Raw genomic sequence first — 23,842 nt, 5'->3', positions numbered from 1 at the left:
TGTCTCCAGTCTAAACCATTCAGTTTGACCCACTTTGGTTCTAACACAGCCTTCGCCATTTTGATACATGCTATTACCATCTGCATTGTTTCATTCCCAATCTGTGCCTCTGTCAATATTTTCCATACCAAATTCCTTGGGGCACTGTCATATGCCTTTTCAACATCTAGAAACGTTACTACCATGTCCTTTCCATATTCCCAACACCTACCCATTTGTCGAGTCCAGCTCTGTGGCTAAATGGTTAGCGTGCTGGCCTTTGGTCACAGGGGTCCCGGGTTCGATTCCCGGCAGGGAATCTCCCGACACAAAGCCATACGCCATTTCATTTGACGCAATGTAAATATTGGGTCAAATGTGGACCTGCCTCTTCTGAATCCATACTGGTGTTCTGCCAATTTTCCCTCTACTCTGTCTCTCATACGTCTACCCAACTTCCCTGAAATGAAATGGCGTATGGCTTTTAGTGCCGGGAGTGTCCGAGGACAAATTCGGCTCGCCAGATGCAGGTATTTCGATTTGACACCCGTAGGCAACCTGCGCATCATGATGAGGATGAAATGATGATGAAGACGACATATTCACCCAGCCCCCGTGCCGGATAAATTAACCAATTAAGGTTAAAATTCCCAACCATGCCGGGAATCAAACCTGGAACCCCTGTGGCCAAAGGCCAGCGCGCTAACCATTTAGCCATGGAGCTGGACACCCATACCATGTTGAATACCCAACTTCCCTACAAACCTCAAAAGGAAGGTATGCAATATTTTGTGCATCCTATTAGCTGCAACCTAAGGGCTTGAAACTGCGATTTTAAGGCTCGAAAGTTTAAACTGACTGGGAATTTACCCGAGTGATGGAGCAGGCAATGTTCGGGGTCAACTTGAGGGACAAAATACCAAACCAGTCGGAGAACATAAGTCACAGATGTTATGGAATGAGTGGCACGACTAAAGTGGCAATGGGCTGGCCATGTTGCAAGAGGTAACAACAAATGGATCAAGACAGCACCATGTGCGGGAAAACTGGATTGAAACTGGCCAACACAGAACAGCATCAAAACAATTTTAAGAGGCCTATGTTCAGTAGTTGACAGAGGAGGAGATCCTGAAGTAGACAATGCAAACACCTAACAAATACATGGAAAAAGAAAAGCCATATCCAAGATGAGCACACTTCCTCAGTAATGTAGGCAAACACTGGATTCTTTTATTTAATTTACATTAATTTTAACACCAAAATGAATTCTCATATACAGTAAAATATACAAAACTATTTTTTTTACAGTGTTGTCAGCAGAGTGAGTTTCTCGTTCAACTGTAGCTGTGTCTTCGTCAGCTGGGCCAGAGTGATAACCATAAGAAGATCCTGTAAAAAGAACAAATTGGTCAAACAAACCACCAATACTTTTCAAGAAAGTTTTAGCAAGTTATATGTTCAACACTGCTCCAAAGCTACGATGTCAAATCTCAAGTATCCCTGAATATAAGCCTGATAATCTAGCACGCATAAGGCTTTAATGATGGGTTAAAACGACATACGAAAACATGGCAAATTCACAAGAATTTCTATTCTCAAATGTAGAAAAAAATGAAAACCTACAACCTGTTTTCCAGTCTTTGACCGGGTCAGGGATGTAATGAATGAATCAGATATAGGCTGTTATTACGATGGGGTCACCACCCCCAAAGTGATTTATGTTAATGAGTGATAGATGCTATGAAATGAGAATGGAGAGTGTTGCTGGAATGAAAGAAGACAGGGAAAACCAGAGTACCCGGAGAAAAACCTGTCCCGCCTCCGCTTTGTCCAGCACAAATCTCACATAGAGTGACCGGGATTTGAACCACAGTATCCAGTGGTGAGAGGCCGATGCGCTGCCATCTGAGCCACAGAGGCTCCTCTCTCAAATACAGAATAGTTTCGAAACCAATTATACTTCCATTTCTTGTTACAAGTATGTCCATTTCAGCATGCGTACATCATGCAACAAAATGTAAAATCCCCTTAAATGCAAAATACGAAACCAAGAATCCATATAACAATTTCAATATTTTCCAATAAATGTACTACTTCCTTTTTGGGTGCCTTCTCCATTAAAGAAGGTTGACTACAATTTTGGCCAGGTTCATTCAATTTCCTGTTATTCTCATCAAGGTTTCTGAATCCATTCCTGACAGGTCTCCTAAGTTTCTCAGCCAGGAGTGTCTTATTCAACCCCGGCTTCATCAGCAATAGATTTTATCTTGCAATATCAGTTTTAGGAGGTTGTACTTGTCATTCCTCATAATATGTCCTAAGTAGATTGCCTTCCTCTTCTTGACCATGCTAACTATATCTTGGTCATTCAAGTGCTTCAATACCACTGCACTGGAGATGTGATCTATCCATGAAATCCACAGCACCCTTCAGAAGATCTACTACATCACAAAGGCCTCCAATATGCTTATGGTGCTGTTCTTCGGTGTCTATAACCCAGCATAATATAGAAGTACTGAATAACATAGCACTTCACAAATTTTTATCTTACCTCCAGGCATAAGCTTTCGTCACACAGTAAATTTCTCATCTTAAAAGAAAAGAACTGTCAAAATAAATTCATGCAACAAGAAGAGGTTATTAGAATATCATGAAACTTCATATGGGTGATTGTAATGACACAAGGGGCTCTGAACTTTGGAGCGTGGGCTGGCGACCACGGGGCCCCTAGCTGAGTCCTGGCATTGCTTCCACTTACTTGTGCCAGGCTCCTCACTTTCATCTATCCTGTCCGACCTCCCTTGGTCAACTCTTGTTCTTTTCCGACCCCGACGCTATTAGGTTTGCGAGGGCTAGGGAGTCTTTCATTTTCACGCCCTTCGTGGCCCCTGTCTCCCTTTACCGATATCTTCATTTTTCGAAGTGTCGGACCTCTTCCCCTTTTTTCCTCGGTTTAGTGTTATATAGAAGATATTTACCCATTTGTACTTCCTCTAATAGCAATAATCACCACCACCACCACCACCACCACCCTCTAATAAACGTTCCCCAACCTTTTCTTTATCATCTCCCACTCATCTATCAATTACTACGGCAAGTTGTTTCGAGTTGAACCTCACATTGCAATTTTCTTTTATTATTTCTTCCTATTTAATATATTTTTATTTGGCTTTATTCTTTTTAATGTTTTAAATTATTCTCAAACTTATATATCTACTTTGAATTTGACGAAAATATATCCTACACTGTTTTCCTAAGACTTCAATTACGTCACCTTTTACTCTTCGGCCTGAGAAACAAATGCCTACAAGACCTGTCTAGCAACGACTCTACATAAGTGCATACTTGACCTGCTTGTGAACTTCAACTATATTTGTTTTCGGCGCAAGACAATGTTGTTCTGTTTACTCTCTTGACTGCGATCATTGTGTTTTGGACATTAACTGAATTGCTACGATATGAATCAATGTTAATTTGTTGCCTGTGTTCAATGTATTAGTTGTTTTAAGATCTTTATATCTTGCCCTACTTTACTATTTGGGTGATGATGACACTTGTAATGTGTCGAAACCGGTCCCAATAAACAAGTTGTGACTTCTTTTTAGTTCAACTTACAACGAAGTATTGAAAGGTGGATCCTTCTAATATTGTACATCATCTTATACATACGGAATGCGACCTAATATGCTGAAAGTTAATTTCGAGAGTCAATTAGTTTATTGCAGAAAACTTGTAGGAGACTCTAGTACCCTGTGGATCTACCTCTAGCTTGGATACAAGATGCGATACAAGCAGACATGGAGGTATACAGGTTTCATACAATATCCTGTGGTATATACAGTAAAACCTTGTTAATTCGAAGTCGCTGGGACACAAAAATCGGACTTCGAATTACAAGATTTTGAATTAACCGCCAACTCTTAATTCAGAAATGCCAACCCTTGCTGCATCAAAAAATATTCTAAGACCTGTCCTGCATGCAATTTACCTTGATTCAAAGTTTAAACCTTTGAAATGCCATGGTAAAAAACGATTTCCAAAATGTATCCAACAAGGTGCATTTACAATATTCAAATTCACAATACAGTTATCTCACTGAAAAACATAACCTCACCTAACGAAAAAAAAACTAAAACATGATTCAAAGACTAGGAGAAATCTAAGCTGGCTCCCCTGAGCAAGTCCTTTATTCATTGGATTACTGAACTGAATGCATTTCTGTACTTGCACAGAAAGTACCCAATGCCCTTAAAATATTGTGATTTATCGAACTTTCCTATGACAAGGAGAGAAAGTCTCTCGCTTAAGTCCGAATTCGAACACAGTACAGTGACTGACCTATCCTTGTACGATTTCTCGCCATAATACTTATCTCTCATAATTCAGAAATGCGAACCCTTGCCGTGTCACAAAGTATGCTAAGACACATTAATGCACGCAATCGCCTTGATTCACAGTTTAAACCTTTCAAATGCCTTGGAAAAATCTATTCCTGAAATGTATCCAACAAGGTGCATTTATTCAAATAATGCACTTGAATAAATCACTGGCAAACATAACCTCACACATTGAAAGGGAAAAATAAAACACACAATTCAAAGACGAGGACAAATTATGCTGGCTCCCTTGTGCAAGTCCTTTATTCATTGGATTACTATACTGAACGCATTTTAGATGTCCTGTACTTGCACGGAAAGTGCCCAATGCCCTTAAAACATCATGGCTTATCGAACATCCCTATGACGAGGGGAAGAAGTCTCTCGCTTCCGTGTGCACTGCAACACAGTGCAGTGAGCCCCCCTTGTACGATTTCCTGGCTGGCACTTCCCTCCTATAAAACCATAGGTCCGTTTGGGCTCAGCATTTTAAAAACCAATGCAGTTTCATCGGCATTGACAATATTCGGTGCATACGAATTGATTATATGAGCCGTGCTTTTTCGCCAACTGTCGGCATCGCCGGTGTTCGCGGATTCTGCTTCTCTGCACACCACCTGCTAACTGATATTATGGTGTTCCTTAAAATGATGAATACAAAAGAATTACAACTTTACTCAAACTTAGCTAATATGAAGCACACTCTAGACACACCAAAGTGAGTGAAAATACTGAAATCTACCCCAGCACATTCCGGAAGACGCGTTCTATCATGATGCGGATAAATTTCAAATTTAAATTACTCTGAAAAAAAAAACTTTTTTTAATATGAAGGCAGTCTGAATTAAAAGTCTGAATTTTGGTAATGGGACCAACTTTATTCTTCGAATTATGAATTATCCGTATTTCGAATTAAACAATTTAAATAACATGCAAAACCGTACCTTACGTTTCCGGGAACGAGAGCTTCTTTGAATTAGGCCGGAATTTGAATTAACCGATTTCAAATTATAGAGGTTCTACTGTATGTCCATATTTGCCGCAGATGGTCCCCTAGATTGTGTAAACTCCTAGGGTGCTGAAGTTAGTTCCCCAGGTGGTCGAAGACATGTTCGACGGGCAATACATCTGGCGATCGGGAGGGTCATGCAAGTGTGACAGTGTGATAACTTTACCGTGTGCGGCCGAGTATTATCCTGCTGGAAAATGCCCCTTGGAAGCCCTGCCATGAAGGGAAATATATGGAACCACGCCACGGGATGTCCTGCGTATATCACTGCACTGCTGATATCCATCGCACCATACTAGGGTTAATCGACTGTCGTGTACGAGGACACACCCTCCCCCTCCTGACCAGCACATCAGCACTGCAGTGGTGTTTCTCACCTTGGAAAATTCGAGGCACTCGTCAGGAGGCCTCCAGACATAAACAAAACTGTCGTCAGTACACGAGGAGAACCTGGATTCATCACTAAAGGGCAACCAAATTCCAGTCTGTAGCAGTCCAATTTTATTGTTCACTACACCACTGTCAACAGAGACAATGGTGGGGAGCACCCATGGCAGGACACATAATAGGTGCCATGAGATTATTTCATTCACTAAAACGACTGGAGATGGTTCGAGCAAACAGAGGGACCTGTACCTATGGTCGTACATGAGTTTGAATAGCAAACACCGTAGGAGTTGGGTCTGCATGAGCTTGTCAGAGAATCAGACAATCCTTCGTGTCCCGAGCCCACTTGCACTGTGTGGGCGCCCCCATACATCCATTGATCCCATCACACCCTAACAGTCTGGTCAGAATGGCCAAGAGGATGGGCAATTAGTTAATACAACCATCCAGTCTTGGGCATTCCAATAACGTGTCCCCTCTTAAATTCTGAAAACAGACAGCTCTTTGATATTTATTTCTCAAAGAGAGTTAAGAAGAAGCCTAAATATGAAGATTCCCAGGAATTTCTAACAACCTTCAAGCACCAAAGAATATGAGGATTTCTACTGTATGCATCCTGCACAATCCTATCATCTTACAAGTACAAACCAGAGACTTAATACTCATGTTGGTCTAGCCAAATTACTTATTATTCAAATGCTTAGGTAAGAAAGCTAACTGGAGAAATATATACAATGTACAGGAAACAGATGGAGACTTGCTGTGTGAAGTACATGTGGATAGAGTATACTGTGATAGTACATATATCACACCCTCGCACTGTATTTAGAAATGAGATATTATTGTCAGTATTCGATTTATTATTATTATTATTATTATTATTATTATCATCAGTATTTCAGTTGTATATTTTGTCATTAATATTCATAAGCTGGGAGGTCTCCATATGTGGTATGAGTAATTTGTTTTGTAGGACAGCTGGGAAAATCATTGCTATAACAACTCAGGAAATTCGTATGACTCATGTGGACATCCCAGTCTGATGAGATGGACTTGTTGATGTAGTCGGAAAGTTCCGATGACTCATCTGAAACTCCACAGAGCCCATTGATCTTGTGATCGCCTTGCGACATTGGAAGAGATTCAGGGCGTGGTCTTGACATGTGGATCTACTCATGAGTGGCTGGCCAGGATGAATCTCGATGTATCTTTTTGAGAGGACGGGGAAGTGGAGTGCTATATATACAGGACACGATACAGCGAGGAGACGACACTGTACGGGAATGAAGTAGTGCTGACACACGACATAGGAGTGAAAATGGATATACGGTACTGGAGTGACATGCATTATACTGGACTGGACTTCAAACGTTCTTGGAATGTAGCCTTTTTATGTTCGTGGAATGTGGCTGACCTACAAACCGTGGAGTGCTTAGGCACTGGGTATTATATGTTGGTGAAAGCTATCTCAGACTTTCCATAATTTATGTTCAGGAACAGCAAGCATGTGTTGCTCAAGTGAATATATGTTTAAGACAAGTGTTAGAGTCAGTGAACACAGTATTATGAGGTACAGTATCTGTGTGATATAGTAAGTGTCGACAGTCAGAATCAGCAAGTCGTGTTGATAGAGACAAGGGTTCTTATCTACATTGTTCAACGGACTAACTACAAATGGTGGCTTAGTTCTCGCTTTCGTTTTCCCACTATTTTCATTGTTGTTTTCTTATTGTTATTTGAAAAAAAACATTAAAAAGAATTTAAAAAATATAAAAGAAAGCTAATGGGAGCACAATATACAATGTACAGGAAACAGATGGAACCTTGCTGTGTGAAGTACATGTGGATAGAGTATACTGTGATAGTACATATATCACACATAAAAGAAAATTTACAGCCATAGCTTTTGTCAGTGGAGGAAAGAATAAGAGAGTTCTGTAGCAAATAGTTGTATTTCATCAGAGTTTTGTATTATCTCCTGCATATTATAATTTTATTACTAAGCCTGCCATGACCGTTAAGGCGTCCCTGTGTATCTTATATGACAAGTCACGTGCGTGCGGTCAGTTACAACTGCTATGGTAATGAAGTAAACCATACAGCCAGTGTCTCCACGCCAAGTGTTGGGCGGCAGTAAATACCGTGACCCAGTATAAGGAGCAATGGCTAAGGGCGGAGGAGTCCTTATAGAAGGGAAATGGGCCCTCAGTGGAGGAAATGCCACTGAAACCCCATATCAACTGTAGTGTCTGTACTCCAGAGGAGCAGTTACAAAAGGCGTCTGTTCTCCATGTTAGGAGTAGCCTACAAGTTTCGGCTGGCAGTAGCTCTAAAATGCCTTTGGGAGTGGCGAACCTATCGTAATAAAAGCCTATATGATAAGTGTATTGAACCCTTGGAAAATGCTCGGGCATTCCCCACAAGCGACATGCAAAATGCTAGCGCGTTCCCCACAAGCGACTTGCAGTTCTTGTGTTGCTGGGAGAAATGTAAGAAATGGGTGACCAGCAACCTAATACATCTAGGTAGCAATCATCAATGTAGTGACACTAACAGTGAAAGTTGAAGAAATTGTAGATTTTATGATTGACAAAGATATAGCATTGCTGGGAATCAGTGAGACCAAATGGAAAGGAAAAGGTGAGAGGAAACTACAGAAACGATAAACCTTATACTATAGTGGAGGAAGAGAAGCCAAAAATTGTGTAGGTCTCATAATTAGAGAAGACCTAAAGGAATACCTAGAATTGGTGGAAAACACAAGTGACAGGTTGATTAAGGTCAGACTGAGACTTGAAACTGGTGTTACAGGTATAATTCAAGGGTATACTTCACAAACAGGAAATACAGATACGGATCTAGAGGAATACTTTGAATATCTGGAAGGCCATATACAGGACAAACAAGTTGTGATCATAGGAGACATGAATGCCCAAGTAGGCCAGGAAAGAAAAGGAGATGAAGAGATTATAGGACCATTTGGATATGGGAAGAGAAACAAGGCTGGAGATATTCTGGTAGACTTCTGTAGAAGAAATGACCTGATCATTGGTAACACATGGTTTCAAAAGAAAAACAGTCAGAAGATAACTAGATATAGTTGGGAAATAAAATCAAAACTCTGATAGATTACATTTTGGTCGAGAAAGGTAACAGGAAAATGTTGGTAGATGTAACAGCCCTCTGAAGTGAATCTTTTGAAGATCACAGAGTTGTGATAGCTAAGTTAAAGATGGGAAAGATACAAAAGATGACTGAGATTAGGCAGGGTGTGGAAATTGCAGGAGAAGGAAATAAATGAAGAATTCCAGACACACATTAAAACAAATATACCTAAGGAAGACATCGCAAGGGTCGAAGAAGAATGGACGTATATTAAAACTGTCATGGTGGAGTCTGCAGAAAAGACCTGTAGAAGAGTATCAGGAAGGAAGAAAGATCAAGAAACGCCCTGGTGGAATGACAGGGTAAAAGATATAGTTAAACGGAAGAAACAAGCTTGGAAAAGATGGCTGAAAAACAGAACAACAGAATGCAAAACAGTATACAGGCACTGCAAGAAGAAGTACTCCAAGGTGGCTCAAGAAGAGAAAAAGAAAAGCTGGCAAAAATTCACCAAATCTCTGCAAGAAGATACAACCAGAAGCAAAAAGATATTATTCCAGTGGGTTAAAAAGAAGAAAAACCCAGGTGAAGGTGCCAACTTCATTAAAAATGAACAGGAGGAAGTGATGGCACTGAAGCACTATACATTGCAGAGGTGGGGAAATTACTTTGAACAGCTGTACAACATGCAAAAAATAGCTTGGTACAAGGAGAAATCAAAGAGCCAGATTTAGTGCAGATGGAAGATGAGGAAAAGGAGGTGTCCATGGCAGAGATTATCTGGACCACTAAAAGAATGAAACGAGGCAAGGCAGCTGGAATTGACGAGGTCACCATAGAAATGATAATAGCAGCAGGAGCAGTTGGTCTACAGTGGTTGTATACTCTTCAGAGTGATATGGAAAGAAAAGACTGTTCCAAGAGAGTGGACGAATGGGTCATTATACAAATTTTTAAGAAAGGAGACAGGGAGCAATGTGAAAATTACAGAGTGACAATGATACCTCATACAGCTAAGATCCTTGAAAGAATCTTGGATAAACAAATAAGAGACAGAGTAGAGGGAAAACTGGCAGAACACCAGTATGGATTCAGAAGAGGGAGGTCCACATTTGACCCAATATTTACGTTGTGTCAAATGATGGATAGGTAAAGGGAATATGGAAAGGACATGGTAGTAACGTTTCCAGATATTGTAAAGGCATATGACATTGTTTCAAGGAATTTGGTATGGAAAACATTGACAGGCACAGAATGGGAATGAAACAATGCAGATGGTAATAGCATAGAACCAAAGAGGGTCAAACTGAACGGTTCAGAGTTGAGACAGGCTTAAGACAGGGAAGTGTATTGTCTCCCTTACTCTTCATTACCATCATGGATAGAATTCTACATAATATCAAGGAGAAGGTGATCGGCGAGCAAGTAAAGTCTATGCTCTTTGCTGATGACATTGTAGTTTGGGGAGATAATGAAGAGGAAGTACAGACACAAGTTGATTTATGGAATGAGGAGATAAGAAATTTTGGAATGAAGATTAGTACTGCAAAAAGTAAGACTTTGATCATCAGTAGAGGTAACAGAAAATCCAGGGGCGTGATAAAAATAGGAAATGAATCTCTGGAAGTAGTGAAAAATTTTGAATATTTGGGCAGCAAGATGTCACAAGATGGAAATTTGGATGGAGAAATTAATTTAAGAATACAGCAGTCTGCAAGTTTCGACGTGTGTGTGAGAGACATTGTACGGAACAAAGATGTGCCGATGAAGTGCAAGAAGGTTTTATACTCGTCCTATTACAAACCTATATTTACCTATGCTTCAGTAGCGTGGACGGTGACTCAGCGGAACCAAATAAGATACAAGCAGCTGAAATGAGGTTCTGGAGGAGCATACAGGGAAAGACAAGACAAGATAGAATATGAAATGACGAAATACGGAGAAGCATGGGAGTGTGTAAACTTCAAAAAGAGAATGATATAGCAAAGCTAAAATTAATTAATGAGATAACTTCTAACAATAACTACAACGTCTCGAAACAAATTCCAAACCTGAAATCCAAAATCCATAATAACAACGTAGTAATTACAAAAGCAGGTAAGGGCAACACCATAGTAATAATGAACAAACAGGATTACATTAATAAAACTGAAACCTTTTTTCAAACAAAACCTATACTTTAATTAACAAAGATCCAACAAACAAAATACAGCGGAACTTAAAGAACCTTCTCAAAAATTCTACTTTCATTTTAAATGATCAAGATTATCAGAAATTAACTGTAATGAACCCAAAATTACCTACAATCAGATCATTGCCCAAAATTCATAAAAATGAGGTCCCCATTCAACCCATAATTAATAGCATGAATAGTCCTACTTATAAAACTTCTCAACTCTTACACAAATTCCTGAAAAAACATTTCAAATTTCACAACTCCAACCCCATAAAGAACTCGATTGAACTTTGCAATTCTCTAAATAAATTCAGTCTGCAACCAAACCACGTTTTATGTTCTTTCGACATCACCAACATGTATACAAACATCCCTATCAATAATACTATTAACATCATAAAAAAACAATCTGTTGAAATATAGCACACTGAGTAAAATTGAAATTGATGAATGGTTAAAATTACTTAGTTTCGTTTTAGACAACAACTACTTCACCTTCAATAAGAAAATTTACAAACAGGAAGGTTTGGCGATGGGAGAGCCGTTATCTGGTATATTAGCCTATATATACTTAGATAATCTCGAACACAGTAAGATCATTAATAACATCAATGGACTCTGTCTTTAACATCGCTATGTCGATGATACCATAGCTATCATAAACAAATCAACAACAGCGATAACATACTATCATTTCTTAACAATTTGGATAATAACTTTAAATTCACTAAAGAAGATGAGATCAATAGCTCTTTGAATTTCCTAGACATCATAATCATGCGAGTATCAAACAAGTTTGACTTCCAAATATACAAAAAACCCACCTTTTCTCCAACAACCATAAAAAATGATTCATTACATCCCAACTCACATAAAAAAGCCACTTATCACAGTCTTATATATAGAGCATCAAAAATTCCAATGTCCTCTACTAATTTAAAGAAAGAATTACTGTTCATTAAGGAAATAGCTAAATTCAACGGATTTAACATAGATGTAATTGACAAAATCATCAATAAAACCAAATTAAAACCAGCTACAAATTTAACTCCATTGAAACCCGTCAAACCAAAATACGCTAAATTCACATTCACTAACCATAAGATTTATCCGATAACCAATCCATTAATGAAGCACGATGTAAAAATAGCCTACACAACAAAAAACTCTAATTCCAATTTATTCTTTAATCATAACTCCATTAACATCACAGACAATAGTTACTCTGGATCAGGAATATATAGATTGAAATGCTCTACATGTCATTTTTCTTATGTTGGCTAAACTGGCCGCACGTTTTCCACCAGATACGCCGAACATTACAATGCTCAAAGACACAATAAATTCTCCGCAATGGCCAACCACATGAGGGACACAGGACATAAATTCACTACAACAGAACAAGACCTTCATATTCTCAAAAGAGTCGATAAAAGTAAACTTATGACAGAATATGAAAATTTATTCATTTTCCTCGACCAACATTTCAATAAAGATAAGAACCTAAATGACATTATTGATTAAAAAAAGCCCCTTATATGAACAGATTTTAATTCTATTACAAAATTCAATTACCCTCCCAATATATTCTTAAAAATTTTTAACCTCAAATTAATAAGCATTCCCACCTCCTCTACAGCTAATACACTCCCCTCCCTTTTCCTCAAAGCTAGTACCTCTAATTCAAATGCAACCAATAAACCCATAGCCACACCCACTCTAATATCGCTCCCTCCAATGGCTCCTCACCAATACAATACGCGCAGTAATACACTCTCCTCCTCCTCCTCTCCTACCAATAGCAGCTCCCCTCCAAGTACTACGAACAAGCCAATAATCACGCCTCCGCAAACAGTTCGCCCTCCAACACAAACCTACAGCTACAACACTCGTAGTAAGAAGTCTACAATTGTCAATAATTCATAACGTACAAGCTACCTTCACCTCGTCAAATGGTAAGTATACACGATCTCCGCTAAAATTTTAAAAAAATCTTTTCACACAATTACAGTGGAACCTCGATTATCCGTTCCCGGAAACTGAGTTTTCCGGAATAGGCGTTCAAATTACATGGTCCCGCGAGCATCGTAATTAAATCACGTTGTAAAAATCCCGCATTAACCGTTCCTCGAAGAAACGATTTCCCGGATCAACCGCCCAGAAATTTCAGTCCCATCAACGCTAAATCCTCGATCAATCGTTTTTTAATAAACTCTACCTCACGAAAGCATGGCTATGCATACTTTGCATCTTGACGTTAACGTCCCGTCATTGCGATAATTAGAGCAAGTACTTTAATGGAAAAGCGATCGGCGGTGAACTTGCATAAGGGACCCTCTTAGCATCGCATTCGGGTGGTATTGTTTAGAGAATCTCGGAAATCAAAGCAGAGAGTGGCCACAACAAATTGTAAGGAGATGGCACATTTCGACAGCTCTGCTTGAAGACGGAACAAGTTTTATCAAATGTTCGCGCTTATAAAACGTCCAAATTATATCCAGGGTTAGATGTTTTTTTTTACTTTTTTTTTCGATCGTACTGCTGAACAGGTTTTCGGCACTCTTTTCAGGGCACTGTAGAGTATCTGGGCTTTCGGGCAGGAATTGAAACTGCTCCCTCTTACAACAAATTTAGGACCGGATATTATTGTACATGATTATATTAGTGAGACCAGAACAAATGTTGCACCTTACATTAGGAAAGCCATGGGATGTTTTGGGATTGCCTATTACTGTTTTGGTCCTAATGTAAGCCTGGGAATTTCACGTTTTCGTTTCAAAATGCCAAAAACCTCAGTCGTTTTATTTGCGTACGTTACATTTAAATGGTTTGTATCATTTCCAACTCATACCGACGTGCAGCGAGCGCGCTTTCCAGATGACCTCAAGGTCACGAATAACCGTAATTTCTGAAGTTTTGATGACATTTTTTTTTTCTCTTTCCAATTTGATTGGTTTAGTGACAGGCAGAACTGAATACAAATACATTGAATCCTCTACTGTATTTGGTTGAATATAATGCATTCGAGAATTTTGAGAACAGATACATTCGAAACCATATTTTCGAGTTCAACATAACCTTTAAAAGTCGACGTAGGCCTAATTTACGCGGTACGAGATTTCCAGAAACTGACTACGAACAGTATACTGGAGACCAAATTACAACGAAAGTTTAAGAAAAAGGATTTCGCCATCATATTGGGCGCTTTTGTATCTAATGTACTTCATTTTATTAGATGACAGAATTAAAAACTACTTGTGGTCGACTGTCGTTTGGCTTGGTGTTATTAGATTTTTCAAAGAGTTTGGCTAATCAAACTTACTGAACTGAAAGAAGTTTTCACGGGAAACTGACGAAGATACTCCTGTAAAATTGAATATAAGTACCTATCAAGATTTTGAACTAGTGTACCGGTAATTAATGCGGTTTCGCGGTCTAACTTGCCTGACTCTCATCCAGAGATTACAAACACATTCATTCGAAACACATCATACGACGGAGCAGAAAGATGTGTGCCAATCCACCGTAACAGTTGGGAATGAATCGTCACCAAAATCAAATACTGAACAGAACTACCACGTACCTGTGATTATCAATGGCAAAATTAAGAGGCAATTAGCGTGAAAGGTCCAACCTTCAAAACGTTAAATGAATATCTAAGGCATAAAAATGCCACACCAAACACAGCAGCAGCCATTGTTAATATCCGCCACACATATACACAGAAGATGAGCTTCAAAGAGTAAAAGTTATTGTTCTAGCAAAACGAACGACCTCTCAGTTTAAACATAGTGTGTGCTGCTCCCTACTGGACGTCCTTAGTCGTACACAGGTAAGCATAGAAAGACGAGGCTGAAGGAAGCCATCTGCATAATGAAGTGTCAATTAAAGAAACATGCGACAAGCATGGTTCAAACTTTAATCTACAACTTTTTATCTTCTCATCAATGTGTTCTACATTATTACCATATGCCTATGACTTTCGTCTTTTGTCTCCTAGAAAGGATTATAGTGATCTCTTGACCAACTTTCAACATTATTTTCTCAATATTACATTTTAAATAAATATGACTGATCATCATTCTCGTCAGAGCCTAATTGTAACTGCCAATCAGTCAACTTAATTTTATAGCAATCTTACTACTTCTTCATAACAGTCTGCTGCTATGTCCATTTTACTTGTAATAGCAACCTTTTAATGTCAATAATTTTAATACTTTCACCTTTGTAATTCTTCACATTTAAAAAAAAAAAAAAATTTAAACCAACACTTATTTTTAATGTTAATTTTTGTTTAAGTCTCTTCAAGACTTTTTAAAATGAATTTCATCTTATTATATGTTATTCAAGTGCTTATTTTTATTCCGAGGTTAAGACAAATGGCTGATGATGCCTTCATACTAGGCGAAACATGTACTATTTTTAGTTAATAGATCAATGTAAATCATCCAAGACAATGACTTATTGTATTGATTAGGTGGTCAATTTAATAAATAACTTACTGTTATTATTCTAATCAAATATCATCAACATGGATCAAAAATGATATTTATTACATGTAATACTGGATACTGGCCGCACTTAAGCGACTGCAGCTATCGAACTCGGTAGGATGTAAGTTAGTTCAAAGCAGCTATCGAGCACGGTAGGATGTAAGTTAGTTAAAGTGTTGACGATAGCGTGTGTTCGTGAAGCACAGTGTGCATTTGAATCATCTGAAACTGTATATATAGATATCAGTTTCATACAAGTGCATTATTCGTCACTTCCGCAGGCGATTAAGGGGCCTAGAACTGGAAAAAATCCAAAGAAAAGCAGCTCGATTTGTTCTGGGTGATTTCCAACAAAAGAGTAGCATTACAAAAATGTTGCAAAGTTTGGGCCGGGAACACTTGGGAGAAAGGAGACGAGCTGGTCAACTAGGTGGTACATATATACAATAATAAAGTTTTATTATGAATCCACCTGTTCAATACATTATAATGTTGTCACATTTAAAATATCTTCATTAGTTAAAAAGTTATATATGAGACATGTTTCGCTCCCTTACAGAGCATCATCAGCCAAATCTGAATCTCGAATAATTGTTATATACGTAAATAATGACTTAAGAACTATTAGAACATTTTTGACAAACCTAAAACTTACTCTATTAGAATATCATAAAATACAAAATCTTTGTATACATGCCTTAATTACATGTCCTTAATAGGAAGATATATTAAAATTGTGGAAGAAAGAGTACTAAAATATTAAATTAAATAAAAAATATATATATCATGTGTGAAATCTTAGAAAGACGTGAAAATCAATCTTAGGAGCTAAATTTGAGGATTTTCTTGGCAACGAGATCTGGTATAACTTTTTAACTAATGAAGATATTTTAAATGTGACAACATTATAATGTGTTGAACAGGTGGATTCATAATAAAACTTTATTACTGTATATCAACAGATTTCAATACGGATTAAAACATGAGATTAGTCACTTGCAATATGTGGTACGTTCCGAGCTGTCAGTGGAGAGATGGCGTGGAATGACATCAGTAGACGAATAAGTTTGAGTGGCGTCTTTAAAAGTAGGAAAGACCCCAATATGAAGATAAAGTTGGAATTCAAGAGGACAAAATTGGGGCAAATATTCGTTTATAGGAAGGGGAGTTAGGGATTTGAATAACTTACCAAGGGAGATGTTCAATAAGTTTCCAATTTCTTTGCAATAATTTAAGAAAAGGCTAGGAAAACGACAGATAAGGAATCTGCCAGCTGGACGACTGCCCTAAATGCAGATCAGTAGTGACTGATTGACTGAACTCGCAGTGCACCCCTATACGGATCCCTTCATTTCATTTCAATACAAGAACTTACTGATTTCCATGATTATAATTTTTACAACACCCCATTTATACTTTATTCTTTGTTAAAAACCTCTTATTATGTATATTCCTTGTATTATTAACTATTACCATAACATCTCATTTCACTTGTTTTTCTTTAAAATAATATTGTCTTAGGATTTCGCCACAAATGATCTTTGCTCCAATACGGCTGATGATGACCCCTAGATGGGTCGAAACTAGTACCGTATAATTTTGTAATTTTGTGAATATATTGTATTGAAAAGGTGGAAACATTTAAGTTATTATTATTATTACCTGAAAACAATGAAAAACTGTTAACAACCAACTGCCATGCATCATTTTGCAAGGAATGAAACTTGTTTATCAATTTAACACCGAGTTAAAATTAAATAATGCGTTTGGTAAGTGTATTTATTTTACTTTTAGTGCATATTTTCAACATTTTTAGTGCATTATGTGCGCGCATATTTTTGGAGTTTTTAGTGCATATGAATCCGGGCCCTAGTAATAACACTATATGCAACACATGGTTTTCATCACACGTTCTGCCAAAATAGATTTCATCAAATTAATGAAATTTGTGTGCGTGAATTGTGCAATGAACACTGTGAAAGATATTATGCAAATTTCTGGAGTAAAAGACAAATATCAACAACAAAACTAGGACTAGAGTAATGTAATATAGTTTTTGTATTTTGCACATAGTGCACATTTTCATTAATAATAATAATAATAATAATAATAATAATAATAATAATTGTTACCAGGTTACCCGTGGAACGCAGAGGTGAAAGAACGTGCTGGGATGAATGGGTCTAACTACAATGTCAAGAAAAGAATTTAAAAACTTAACTGTTATATTTTTGAAAAACAACAAATTTAACAACTTTTCACTTGGTGAGATTACAATGACATAGCAATTTAGAAACAAGACTTAGGAAAATCCGAGATATCAGAACTTTAACTCTCTTGGGCTACAAGCCCCTAGTTTTACAATTTTTGAGTTCCCAGCTCAAATTTACGAGGAGCACAAATTTATTCAAAGGGCAAAAATCCCCCAATACATGGAGCACTTGCTCCATAATTTACAATGTCAAGCCTCCCAGAGGCACTTTACAACACTTGAAAAAGAGCAAACGTGCTCTCTGTTTTCCAAGCCTACTTAAGGCAACAAAACATGAAGATCCAATAATCACTGGCCTTACAAGGCACTGTTTACAAATCGAAATCTTATTACACACAGGTATCTAGTATCCAACCTACGGGGCCTTAGTGAAAAAAGAACAGGTTAAATAAACGGCCCGAGTACAACTTGAATGGAGTCGAAGATTGAGCTCAAGAAAAAAATTTAAAGACCTATACGGCACTTGGCCAACGAAACAGGGGCTAATCCCAAACTACTGAGGTAGCACGAATGGAGATAAGTTTAATACATTGCAGAAACAAATGTAGCACTTCAAACCAAGATGAAGGGGAGCTCGAGAGGGTATATCACTCTCTATCCCCGGTTTACAGTTAACGATTTATGAAATTTTTACATGAGCCGAAAGGAGATTTACATTTTGGAGAACTTGGTTACATAGTTAAAGTTTCAAACCTTTCCCTCGGGTTAAACTGTGGAGCCAGCAAGAAATAAAGATGTTATATGGCCATTACCTTGTCGGAGTACTGCTGCCTGATGAAAGAAGCGCCTCCCGCCTCCTGCTTGACACACAAACTTAAATGACGATCCAATGGCCAAGAGAGGAGAAAATACGCAGTCTATAACCCCTCGGGGAAGGTTCGAGACCTTTCACGCATAAACCAGCCACACCCTCTCAATTTATTGGTCAATTTGAAAGGTTACACTCCAAATCGAAGAAGAAGGTTGTGATAGGTTGAAAATTAATTAATAATAATAATGTTATTTGATTTACGTCCCACTAACTACTGTTACGTGTCGGAATTTAGTCCCGCAGGAGTTCTTTTACGTGCCAGTAAATCTACCGACACGAGGCTGAGCCAGGATCGAACCTGCCAAGTTGGGGTTAGAAGGCCAGCGCCTTAACCGTCTGTGAAAATTAATTACAGAAATTCATGATTGGCTAAATTCAAAACTGGCGGAAAGAAAAGATAAATATTGCCAACCCAAAAATAAAGGAACATCAATTAGTTAAAAAAACTTATGAATAAAAACTTCTTTAAATAAAAAGTTCATTCACTTCGCACCAGGGTGCATGGTCATAGTTTTTTGTAGTGACATCTATGGAAGAATGTCCAAACTTCTTGATGAAGGGCAAACAAAACAAGTAGAAATACAGTCAGTTCAGGCACGGCCGACTTGATGCGTCGCTCTAGCTAGCTCCTTACCGGCCTTGACAATCGGGTCCACATACTGTAATCGGAGTAGTTTCACAGCTTGACACGTGGCGCTGGCGGCCGACCTATTTGCAGTATAAATGCATACTTCTTTATGGAAAATATATTAACTTTGATTGCCGATTTATCGTAATTTAGAGTTATGGAGAATGTTACATATTTTAATACTGTTAAAATGATTAATCCTAAAGGTTACTTTCGTTGATATTTGCCAAAATGATGTCGTGAAATGAAACTGCGGCGAGATGACTTAGTCCAGCTGACGTTCTGATATTGACTCAGATTGCCGATGTATCTTAATTTAGGGATTAAAAAAGTATGTTACATTGACTAATATTGTTAAAATGATTTTAACCCTAAAGGCTACTTTCATTGATATGTGTCAAAATAACGTCGTGAAATGAAACTGCGGAGGATGGAGTAGTGCAACTGACGTTCTTTAACTGTGAGGAGTAATAGTAATCGTTTTTATTATCATGGCAGTTAGATACATAGCAGAACTTACCACAATACTTTTGTCTTCTGATGTTGATAGTGAGATTGAGAGTCATTGTTCAATTAGAGTTTTAAAATTTTTCAAGCGCTGCTCTCAGGAAGGAGACTGGACAAAACATAAAAGCCTTACTTTTTCCATATTCGTTGTATGCATAACATAAATATTTTGACGCAAACATGTTTAAATTTTAATTTCAATATGTATAGTTTCAGATTACATTTCATTCATACCTTTCACTAGAATATTAAATACCGAGCAAGTTGGCCGTGCTAAATTCAGACAATTTTTACTTGAAATGCAGTAGGGTGGAACAAGTTGGCCGCGTGGCATGCAGCTTTGAGCTGTGAGCTTGCATCCGTGAGATAGTGGGTTCGAACCCCACTGCCGGCAGCCCTGGAGATGGTTTTCCATGGTTTCCCATTTTCACAACAGACTGTACCTTCATTAAGGCCACGGCCGGTTCCTTCCCACTGCTAGCCCTTTCCTATTCCACCGGCGTCATAAGACCTATCTGTGTCGGTGCGACGTTAAACAAATAGCGAAAAAAAGTGAAGAAGAAGAAGAATATAAATAAAAATTCAGCAAGAGAAAAGTATTTTGAGTAAATAAATTGCAAACTGTTCTCTGCTCGATGATGATGATGTTTGTTGTCTAAAGGGGCCTAACATATAGGTCATCGGCCCCATTGCTCTGGTAACAACACTTCATACATTGGCCTTCCCGTCACAGCAGTAGTGATTCTTACTTGTCAATGTTTAAATGTTAAAGTTCAGATTATCTTGGATAAAAATGTGTTGTGTTGTTCTCATATGGCAAATACGACACCGCCTAAAGGATTGTTCTATGAAAGAAAATTCAAGAGTAAAAATACCTGATTAGCGTGATTAGCTGCCATTCCCGGAGGCCCGGGTTCGATTTTTGGCCCTGCCACGAAATTTCAAAAGTGGTACGATGGCTGGAATGGGGTCCACTCAGCCTTGGGAGGTCAACTGTGTAGAGGAGAGGTATCGATTCCCACCTCAGACATCCTCGAAGTAGTTTTCCATAGTTTCCCACTTCTCCAAGCAAATGCCGGGATGGTAACTAACTTAAGGCCACGGCTGCTTCCTTCCCTCTTCCTTGTCTATGCCTTCCAATCTTCCCCTCCCGGACACAACGTCCCTGTTCAGCATAGAAGTTGCGGCCGCCTGGGCGAGGTACTGGTCATCCTACCCAGTTGTATTCCCGACCCGCGGTCTCACGCTCCAGGACACTACCCTTGAGGTGGTAGAGGTGGGAGTCCGAGAGAAAAGCCAACCCTGGAGGGGTAAACAGAGTAAGAATAGAAAGAACGAAGGTAAATACCCGAAATAGAAACGGAAAACTAAGATGAGAGTGCTACCTGCTTTTAGCCACTCCGTAGTTTTGTCCTGGTCTACAGAGAATTCGTGAAATGATAGTGTCCCTTTGCTCTTTTTTTCCTGTTCGGAATACAAAAAGGCACACAGCAATATATATTCGAATGTTTCCTGAACCAGTTAAAGAAAAGTAAATCACCACACCATTAAAAAACGAATTAGTGCATAAATTAAAATCCTTGTTCAGGACGAAGTTACAGCGAGAAATCACTTTGTACTTGTTTCCATAAAATTTCTGCTCGAAGTACGAAAAGGTGCACAAGAATGTAACAAATTCCAAGATTTGTAAACACAATTTAAAAAAATAACACAATAAAAAATAAACTCACTAGCGCATAACTATCAGATCTCAATATCAAGCCAACAAGCATCTCATTGCGAACACATTGCCAACATTTACGACAGCAAAACCATATAAATAAAACTGGAAATGTGGCAATTTGCAATTATACAGCTTCCTGTCAGTGGGTAGTAGGCCAGCGCTCCAGCGGCATTACGGTGAAACTTTCCAATTACAGCTTTATGCTGGGCTTCACAAGCGATTGTCAAGGCCGGTATAAGGAGCGCAGTGAGCGATCCAGTCGGCCGTGGTTCAGGAAACTTCAAAATAACAAAATTTCATCAGATTTCTGTAGTGACATCTTCTGAGGAAAGGTTTAAGTAGGTCTAGTTTCAAGTTCACGGTTCCTCCAGTAGAGGAGTTCTTTTGGGCGCAAGATTTAAATGTGCGGTGTAAAGGTGTACCTCCCGGTACAACAACAACAACAACAACAACAACAATAATAATAATAATCATCATCATCATCATCATCATCACTACCAGTCTTTTTCTATCCTTCACTGACAAAGACTGCAGCCAAAAATATTTGGCCCACATGTTTCTTTTATCTGTACTCTATCCATGCTTGCTTACATGGCAAGCTACTGCACTCAATCTGTTTCATACACACAATCACACTTTAAGCTTTCTTACCAGAATATTTATGAAAGCACTTTTTTTCTAATTATAATGACTTTATCAATACCTTAACATTAGAGTTGAACATGTTCTCAAAGTCGTCTGGTGTCATCTTGGGGACGCTGTTTACCATATCTAACAGTGCTCGACCCACGGCATTGTCTGGCAGTGTGCGGTTGGCCAGCACGTCTTCAACATATGCCAGCACCTGGTCCAGCAGACTTGTCAGTTTCTGTGATGCCTCGGCAACCTGCGACAGGTCCATCATGGGCTCGACCACCTTTTTGGAGCTGCTACCCATAGTCTTCTGACACAGCTGAACTGAAAAATGTCAAATCTTTAGGAATACAGAACAGCACACAATAGAAAATAAAGCATTTACCAATCACAGAAAAATATCAAATAAAAGAAGATGAGAGTTTTAAAATATTTAACACACACAGTCCAAACATCAACTGATGAAACAGCAATTTTGATCCCTGAATAATTATTTTCTGCAATGCTTTCTTCGTATGTCATACCATCATTTACACAATCAGATATCACTGATCAACAGCCAAATCATTAGCTAAAGACCAAATATTAAACAAGGCCTAATTAAATGTTCACATTTTCCTACAATCCAATGTAAAAGTCTTTTTCCTATATTCTGAAAAAAAAAATTGCATTAATTAAACAAGAAAAACATGGGAAAATACTCATATCTACAGCCTATATTACATTTTCTTTTTAATACTTTTCACAATTAATACCATGAATAACATTTCACTTAAGACGTTCCAGTTTCTAGTTACAATGCCAGATTTAAAGTTCAAGTAACCACATAGAAATACATGGCAATCTAGCAAGAACTGAGGATTCGGAGATCTTCAATGTAGGATAATGATGGAAACAAACTTGCAGTACAAAACATCAAGAAGTTGGGACAAGCATGCAGAGGACCAAAGAGCTGAAAGTTGCCTGCACTGGAGGATTAATGGTAATATATATTAGGATTGCTACCGGTGTAATGTCCCACAGAGACATTGAAGGTTTTCGACGAAGCAAGGCTGAGAAAGGGCTAGGAATCAAAAATTACTACCGGTTTAATGTTCCACTAAGGCAATGGAGGTTTCTGGCTAAGCAAGGATGAGAAAGGACTAGGAATCGAAAGGCAGCAACTGTGCCCCTACTTAAGGTACAGATCCAGCATATTCCTGGTGTGAAAATGGGAAATAACAGACAGGCTGCCAATAGTAGGATTCAAACCCATCGTGTCCCAAATACATACTCACAGCTACGGAAACCAAACTTCATAGCCCATTCATTCAGTTTATACCTAACTAAATACACAGCTATACATCAACTTTTATTTTTAAATATAGAGTATAGATCTTTCCTTTTATCTTCAGACAAGCACAGCCAAGAGGTACTCATTCAACAGAAATAATCAAACCCCTCCAATCAATACTTTTGAATGTATTCCTTGAAAGGTGCTTGGTGTTGCACCTTGCATGAATGACTATTTGAAACAGTCATGTGCAGAAATTGCAAATATCTGATGTCACTAGTTGAGATGGTCCTTGAGTCGTCTCTACATTACATAGTGCAAAGAAAAGCTTCTAAATTCATGGGTCAGAAGATTTAAATCTGGTTTCTGAGTAAACTCCAACGGCCTGCGAAAAACGAGGCATTAATGAGATGGCGAGTCATCCATCACTAACTCCAATGTTGCAGGTCACCTTTTTACTCAAGCTCATC

At 38.4% G+C, this 23,842-nt stretch overlaps 1 protein-coding gene across 1 annotated transcript in view; it reads right to left on the bottom strand.

Moving 5' to 3' along the window:
- Nucleotides 1-1,184: 1,184 nt before the first annotated feature.
- Nucleotides 1,185-23,842, bottom strand: part of eIF3f1 (eukaryotic translation initiation factor 3 subunit f1) — a 42,759-nt gene continuing 20,101 nt past the window's right edge. The window contains exons 5-6 of the mRNA XM_067155825.2: nucleotides 22,170-22,423; nucleotides 1,185-1,368 (exon numbers count right to left, since the gene is read on the bottom strand). Coding sequence (XP_067011926.1) covers nucleotides 1,282-1,368; nucleotides 22,170-22,423 — 341 coding nt within the window. The 3' untranslated portion in view covers nucleotides 1,185-1,281. The remainder of the gene's footprint in view (nucleotides 1,369-22,169; nucleotides 22,424-23,842) is intronic.

Source organism: Anabrus simplex, chromosome 11 (assembly GCF_040414725.1).
Source record: "Anabrus simplex isolate iqAnaSimp1 chromosome 11, ASM4041472v1, whole genome shotgun sequence".
Taxonomy (NCBI): Eukaryota; Metazoa; Arthropoda; class Insecta; order Orthoptera; family Tettigoniidae; genus Anabrus; species Anabrus simplex.
This window is presented reverse-complemented; position numbering and strand designations above follow the sequence as displayed.